Genomic DNA, 8,003 nt, shown 5'->3' with positions numbered 1-8,003 from the left:
TAAGAATATTATTTCAGAGGCAGCTGCGAGCAGCCTTCCCCCGGCAGCAGCCCATGGAAAGTCCAGTGCTGCCAGCCATAAAAAGCAGGCTTTTCTGCCATGACCTCCAGGTGACACCCGTCACAGCAATGACGCACTTTTGTACCAGCACGCTCATCATCTGAATGTCTCCCCTTGAGCAAACTGAGGAGCACACTCTGAAGGAAAAGATCCTTTTAATCCACCCAGTCTGGTCCCTGCCACGATCGTACACCAAGCAAAGAGTCAGCGGTATGTGCTGACCTAAAAGCAAGTACCGAGACTTCCTCTTCAAAGTGCTGCTTTTTCCGTCCTCTCTCTGGGGCGAGTTCTCCTCTGGCCGAGGCTGATACAGAACAGACTCAGGAACAACCGAAAAGGAGGAAAAAAAGAGCACAGCAAGAGAGAATATCCAGCTATCCTGCTGAGATATCCAAAGGATGCGGAGAGGCATTAGGGAACAGCCTGAGGTACCTCCTCAGCCAGCCCCCCGGCCAATCTTCCAGGAGAGGCAGAGGATCACTGGTCTACCTTTGTACTTCCAAGGTTACCTGTCTGTCCGGCACTCAAGATGCCAGGTAAGGCACACAGTCCCAGGCAGTGGATGCACTGAAAGATTTCTTCAAAACTGTATTGCTGGGAGCTACAGGTCTATGGGGGAAAATGTTTCTCAGCACTGACACAAATGATTGCACTGAAATAATGGCATCTAGTTATTTCTGTTCATATTAAGGGGGTGTAAAATAAATTATGTAAGGTAACTCTCAATATCTCCAGGATCTCATTATAATTTACTATTACCTACCGAAATGTGTATTGATGTATTGAGTTTGACAGATTTCATAGCCAGCACCGTGGTGAAAAGCTAATGCAACATTTTTAATACCAAGAGCAAAGTTTGACATGGTTATGTTGCTCTGACACATCCTCTATTTACTGGAGAACAGTGTCTATCCTGAAGTCTTCAGTGACACACCACCTGGAGTATATGTGAGATTATCTGCCTTTTTTTTTTTCTTGTTAGTAAGGGCTGATGATTTAACATATGTGGAGTAACTGGGAAAATAAGAGTAATTGTTGTGACCCAAGATAACTATTTAAGACACAAATCTGTAAACACCCACATGCTTGTGTATGTTATAACAGCATGTATGCTCAGAATATGTCCCTAATCAAGCTGATTGCTCTTTTTTAGTGCTTGATAACAACAAACCTGGTACTTAGGGTTACAAAGTCAGTTTTACCCTGCCGACGCTCACATCTCTGTAGATGCAGAAGCACAGACAGAGTAGAGAAAATGAGAGTCACACATTGCTAAGGGTAGATATAGGCAAAAGAGCAAAATAGCATGGTGGTTCACAAACACAGGAATAACCAGGTACCACAGAAAACAGGAACTCCAAGAGACAAGAAGTAGACTAATAATCTTACTACTAATTCTTCTTTAATGAACATCCCTGTTACATTCCTTTATTTATATCCTTCTATGTAAAGCCTTTTTTCTCCCTGAACAATCCCCTCTTTCTGAAATTCCGTAACTACCATACTGGAATAACAAAAATCAACAGGCCAGAGCAATAATACACGGCCAATCTGAAGTGACTTCTGTGGGAGTGACAAGGTGTATTACCACTTGTGAGAGACCAGATGCCCAAGAGAAAACCACATTCATGGCCACGAAACAGTAACAAGTGTTCCTGGGCAACTACTACTACTACCTTTCCACAGAGCAGAAAGCTCAGTTAATAAGGTGCAGCTCAAAAATTTCCCATGACATCCAGCTCCATACCACAGCAAGCATTCATAGCCATCATTAACTTGCCAGGGATATATGGTTTAATGAGGACATTCACTTTACCACAACATTGCAGTGCTCAGAGGTTGGAGTCCAGAGGCTGAATGCTATAGAAACTTTACACTAGTAATTTGACAGAAACCACCAGACAGACTGGTGAGGAGCTAGCAGAGTTAAGAGGAAGGATCACCTGCAGGATACTCTAAGGAATGTTGCTCACCCTAATTTTTATGACCTATCAGGCTTCACAAGTTATTTCTTTTCTCAATTTTGGTGATTGTGTTTTAAACCTCTGCCTCAAAAAAACCCCACAACAAACCAAAACCAAAAACCCAACAAAAAAACCCCCCAAAACAAACAACAAACACAAAGCAGGTAAGTAAACAGAAAACTAGAACAGTTTCTGTTTTACAGAAGTTGCCTTCCCTAACAGCTGTAGTTCTTGGGGTATCAGGGGCACATGAAAACAGAAAAACCTTTCCCCTCTCTCTGGCATGACTGCATTGAGAAACAGAAGAGTCAATCTTATTTACCTTGGCATGGTGTTGATTTAGAAACACTACTACACATAATTTAAAGACAAAGCATGTAAAATACCACTTAAATGCAAGAAGTCCAGTTAGTAGGTCAGAATGCCATCAAGCTCCGTGATCTTCTCCCTGTAGCAAGTAAACTGGCAGGATCAAAACTCAATGCAAACAGGCATTTCAAGAGAATGGTGTTGAGAAGACTGGAGTCTTCACACGTGTTCATCTCACACTATTTTCCACTCATATGACTTTTAGGGAGAGCAAGATTTTAAAGGGGCATTTAAAATATATTTTCCTTCCATTATGTACCCTCTTTAAATTATTTGACAAATTGTTGAGAAATGTTTAAAACACATAAATCAGTTAAAAGTAAAGTTTTCCAGTTGGGGGCTGGATTAGGATACTAGAAAACAAACCCTAAAGCCTATATATATTTTTGCCTGTAAAGAATTATTTACTGAACTGCCTGCAGAATACATCTTTAAAACACTGAGAGCTGACGTATGATGACACAGTTTTGTCTTAGTAGTTCTTTCAGCATTTTGTGGGAACTAAAAAGATCACCTTCACAAACTGACACTTCCTCCTTTCCAACAGGAATTTAGAGTGCATTGGACAGAACTCAGAGGAACTATGCTCTTCTTTTATGATGATAAGAAAGCCCCAACAGTGAGTAATGTACTGTCTTTATAACTACCCACCTGATTAAGTGCATCAGTTATTTTCACCAAGTAATCCTTATGTACCCAAAACACCTCTCGGCACCCTTTCCTCTCTCACCTGCATAGTCCAAAGAAATAGTAATGATCATTGTAACAGAAAGGGTGAGATCAAAAAAAGCCAGGGTGAAACCAACTGTAGCATATTAATTTGCCTTGTTAAAACAAAAAAGGAGTAATTTTTTGGCACTTGAGCTACAAAGGTATCCATGTTGCTCCATAATTTTACTCGGTGCTTTTTCCTCAGCTGCGCACAAGGGTAAAATTATTACGATTTGAAACACAGCTTTCCTTTATGCAGCTGAGGAAAAAGTGCTTGGTATGATTATGGTGTACTCTGGCTGAGGGCTCAGTTGGAGTCACAAAGCAAACACTCAGGGAGGTCTCATGGGTTTAACCTGTTTGTGATTAAACAGATTTGGGGAAATTTGTGGGAAAAATCCAGAAGGTACATTGTTGGTCAGAAGAGCTTCTGTAAGCATGTCCTGGTTTTTGTGAAACTATCACAAAGCAGAAGCAAAGGACTGAACTTTGGCATGTCTGTCAGCTCTAGAAAAAAAAAAAAAAAGGTTCAATCTATTTTCTTCTAAACTAATTCCTTTGGAGAACAGCTAGATTTTTGGTTAAAATTCCAACTTGTACTATTGCTCTTTTTCTCCCTCCTTAGTACTCACAGAAATTAGATATATCATCTTTGACCTCAGCAACTGATGTTTACCCTGATGAAAATGGCTCTGCACAGTTCATCCTGATGCTGTCAAATGGGGAACTAGAACTGAAGGTAAAAAGAGGAAAGCTGTGATTTGTAAGCCACTCGTTACTTCATCTCCCACCCCATAGATATTCAAAGCTCCATTTCAGTGTGGGAATAGAATTGCCTTCGGAACCTAACACCAGGGAAACTCCCCCTCAAGGCATTAGAAGCTTTTCTCTGGAGTGTCTGGGAATATGAAATGAGCAAAGAATGAACAAGCAAATATAGAAGAGAAACCAGGAAGTACCACACTGACAGGGTCATGTCACCTGTAAAACCATGAAGGGAATAAAAACACCTGACGACCCCACCATCCAGAAGCCACACAGACTGTAGTGCGCAGGGACTATCTAGGATGTTTTATACTTGAGACTCACGTATCTCCTTTGCTTGGCTTTCTCCTTGGATCCACATAACCTTCTCCTTTTCCTCCAACAGAGCATATGATTTTTTCACCTTCCCACCTCTGTCCTCTCTCTGTAATTGAACATGGAGTACTGGGGAAGTGCAGGGTTTCAGGGTGTGATGTAGCTTGGCAGGGAGCTTAGAAGTACCAGCCATGGTATTTCTAAGAGGGTGAGAGTTATTTGAGGCTTCCACATGAAATATCATACTTTTGTTGTTGTTGCTGTAGTTGTTCTTACACTGTCATTTTCTGTTCTCTCAGGCTAATGACTGTGAATGTGGGAAAGAATGGAGGGGTTTTATTCTCACCGTAACAAAGGTATGGAGGAGTTTTGTATCTCCCTTCATGTCAAAACTGTCTATAAGGAGGTTTTGTCTTCATGCATGCCAGAAGCTGGCTTCCACAGGCACAAAGCCTTGCTTCTAAGGTGTTTGCACACACTAAACTGTTGAGGGTTTTTGTTGGTTTTGGGTTTTTTTTCCTGAGGAGAGCAAAGTTCAGGCTGATTTAACTCCAGCTCATCTGCAATACACACTCTGCCATGGTATCTAGTCAGACACAGTTCCCAATCCACTGTTTGCTGGCCAGGAAGGACAGGACTTCTAGCTCAAGTCCCTCCACTGCAGCTGTGAAAAAGGGAGCCTGCTGTGAGAGAGACAACTATCTAGGTCTTTATGATGGGATAAAAACATCATGAAAGAAATGGCCAAACTGCACACCTGAGAAAACCCCTCAGCCCTGTGTTTTATTCTACTATTCTTCTTAGCTAAACACACTTTGAAAATAGCAAGACCCTCTTTGATAATGACTAGTGGAAACATAAATGAAGTTTGTTCACAAATGACTGTACGTTGGCCTAGCTGAATCACTTAAAAAGCTGAGGATGGCTGAAACAGGTTAAATATATGTACACAGCCTTTTGCAGTATAGCAAGTGCAAAATATCACTGTGGATTCCTACCTCATTCCCACTTCTGTCAATGCACATTTCTTCTAAATCAGGACACAGATATCCTTATTTTCCTATTCTAACAAAAACACATGTGCAGCATTTTATTCAAAGCAGAGGCACATCCAAACCTTCCACATTATCGCGGCTGCTTAAACCAAGCAGGTAAGAAAGATTTTTGCACAGCAGCTGTCCTCACAGATTGGCTGTGATGCACAGACAGAAACGATTGCTCACAATGTTTGGCTGCTCTTCCACTCTTCTCAATTATGCTGTTCATTTACAGCTGTCAGTTTCACCAGATAATTCATTACTACCTGAGCAACTTACAAGGATGTGTGAAGTGCTAGAGAAGGAAAAGAAAAGAAGGAATACGCTTAACAACTGTTCCAGCACATCCCTGAACACAAAAAGCCCTCTCAGCAGTACATTGACCACTATGCCAGCGTAAGTTCTGACTGAACTGCAAACTCCAACCTGACCTTTAATAAAGAACCTTCCCTTCTTCTTTCAAAGTATTATGTCCATGAAGAGGTTCAAAATTCAGCTGTTGTACAAGGGTTGTATAACACTGAATGAACAGAACCTACCGTAAGGCCTTTATAAGGGAAAAGGCAAAGATTACTCCTGCAGCTTTCCTACAATGCCTTTTCTTTTGAAAGCACAGCGTATTGCTATGCTTAAAAAACTTTTCAGAAAGTCATATGGGCTGCTATATCTGCCCTTCTGAGGAAATGCTGATTACCACTAAGAAATTGAAGGTAAATCCAGGTTCCTCGTCTCAGATTCTTTCCAAGGGTCCAGAAAGCATCCTACCTGTATGAAAGCATCACTTTCTCCCAAGAATGCCAAAGCACTGCTGTCCTGAATTATGCTCCTATAGTGGCATTAATCAACAGGAATCCTTCAGGTGTCATGCCTCTTGGTAGCCAAGGCTAGCTACTCTGGATAAGCCTAGCACTGTGAAGAGGCATTAGCCCAGTAGACCATGTCTCTTCATGCAGCTCAGAATGATGTGGCCTTGCCAGTGTAACTCACATTCATGGCATTTCCTCCCTTCTGTGCAGGTGCTTCTATGCAGTATCTCGGCAAGAAGCCACAGAGATGTTAGAAAAGAACCCTTCACAGGGGAACTTGATCCTGCGTCCTGGCAGCGACAGCAAGAACTATGCAATCACTATCCGACACGAGCTGGAGTAGGTTGATTCCACAATATATTATCCCATTCTTAAATAGTATGCACTGTACTGAAAGGTGAATTCTTAATACCCAGAGTTGACATGTGAAACATATGCCTTGCCTTCAGGTTACTTTGAGAAAGGCAACTGAGGCAGCAGGGACAGGCCTGAGAGGGATTTCTGGGTTCTCTCCTGCTCCAAAGCCAGTTGGATTAAACAAAGGAGCAATAAAGATCAGCCAGCAAAAGCCCGTTTCCTTGGGTAAATAGGCTTCCCCTGTTTGCCATGAAACCTTACTCAGTTTAAGAAATCATCACACAGAATGAAACTGGAACAAGCCGTACCCCTTTGTAAAATGAACAACAAAAAATGAGAGGAAGAAGTATTTTCAAACAGTAACTTAGTCTAAAAACATATCACATTTCAACTGAATTGCCATGTTTCAGCTTTTGCAGAGGTTCAGAACAAGAGGCATCTGAGACACCAGGAATGACATTTGTAATTCTTGGTGTTTCTAAAATATAACGCAAAAAACCAAATCCTGCCACGCACCTTCAATAAGCTCTGGGGATATTACAAAGCACACCTAATTGCTCCTGCAAGGAGTTTATAATGACAATAACACAAGAAAAAGTATTTCATTTCAGGCAGCATATCAACTTTTGTTGTCTTTCAGTGCCCCACGCTTAAAGCACTACAAAGTGATGTCCAAAGGAACAAGTTACGTTATCGAACTGGAAAGACGGGTAAGTGAGCAATTCCCTCACTGAAGATTTTTAAGCAGGCATTAAAAAATAGCACTTTGCAGAGAATGGGAAAATTCATAACTATAATGTGTGAGTCAAAGTAAAGTATGTGGAGAATTCACCTCTCTTTAGTCCAAGCTGATCTGAAATAACAAGTTTTCTTTTAAGAACTAGAAAAGTAGAGAAAAAAAAACACATCAGCATCTTCTCTCTAACAAAAATAAAATCAAACCACTCACAAAACACCCAAGATTACTTTTTTTCAACTCAGGCTTCAGTGTGAAGTCTGAGAACTGAGCTCTCATTGCAGCTACAGGAAGTTCAAAATGCACTCCATGTAACTTTGAGAAATAAAATTAACTTAGTTGAAGTGTGAGCAAGGCCGTATGGACCCTGTTAGTTGGTTTAAAACAGTTTTCTTCCACTTTTCTTAAGACGTGTTTAACTCCTGGCCTAAGAAACATCCCACTGGTTTGAAAAAGCATCTGCTGTAACACCATCTGCTGAAAGAGCACCAGCAGTCACTGAGAGCACCACGGTGCAGAGAGCCATCTCTCTTTTGGTTTGTTTACTCATTTGATAGAAGGGAAGGAGTTAGATGTTCAAGGGTCAAAACGTTATGACAGATTGCAGAGGGCTGTCCTAGACCTCACTGCAGTCAAATGCTGGATGTAAACCCAGTATCAGTTGCTTCAGAAACATTGCCAGGGATCCCAGCATGTTTTTGAAAATGTATTGTCAACACAAGTAGCATGTTCTTATTTGGTGGGGTTGTCTGTTTGTGTTTTGGTGAAACAGGTGACACTTCCAAGCCTCCAGGAGGTTGTCAATTACTTTGTGACCCAAACCCGAGGGAACCTGAAGCCGTTCATCATGGAGACACGCGCTGCAGAGGACCCAGTGCTCTGA

General features: G+C 41.5%; 1 protein-coding gene across 1 annotated transcript; it reads left to right on the top strand.

The window, feature by feature from the left end:
- Nucleotides 1-458: 458 nt before the first annotated feature.
- Nucleotides 459-8,003, top strand: STAP1 (signal transducing adaptor family member 1). The gene is made up of 8 exons (XM_010173997.1): nucleotides 459-596; nucleotides 2,941-3,012; nucleotides 3,730-3,843; nucleotides 4,484-4,540; nucleotides 5,457-5,617; nucleotides 6,238-6,366; nucleotides 7,025-7,094; nucleotides 7,893-8,003. Exons 1-8 carry the CDS (start codon nucleotides 459-461, stop codon nucleotides 8,001-8,003), a joined length of 852 nt encoding a protein of 283 aa, XP_010172299.1.

Source organism: Antrostomus carolinensis, unplaced genomic scaffold, assembly GCF_000700745.2.
Source record: "Antrostomus carolinensis isolate BGI_N321 unplaced genomic scaffold, ASM70074v2 scaffold15268, whole genome shotgun sequence".
Lineage (NCBI taxonomy): Eukaryota > Metazoa > Chordata > Aves > Caprimulgiformes > Caprimulgidae > Antrostomus > Antrostomus carolinensis.
This window is presented reverse-complemented; position numbering and strand designations above follow the sequence as displayed.

Bases quoted from the DNA above. Each gene is read 5' to 3' on its own strand.
- STAP1 (XM_010173997.1), top strand. From the start codon at position 459: ATGCGGAGAGGCATTAGGGAACAGCCTGAGGTACCTCCTCAGCCAGCC. The intron at 5,618-6,237 runs GTAAGTTCTGAC...CCTTCTGTGCAG, and splicing joins ACATTGACCACTATGCCAGC to GTGCTTCTATGCAGTATCTC. The intron at 6,367-7,024 runs GTAGGTTGATTC...GTTGTCTTTCAG, and splicing joins ACTATCCGACACGAGCTGGA to TGCCCCACGCTTAAAGCACT.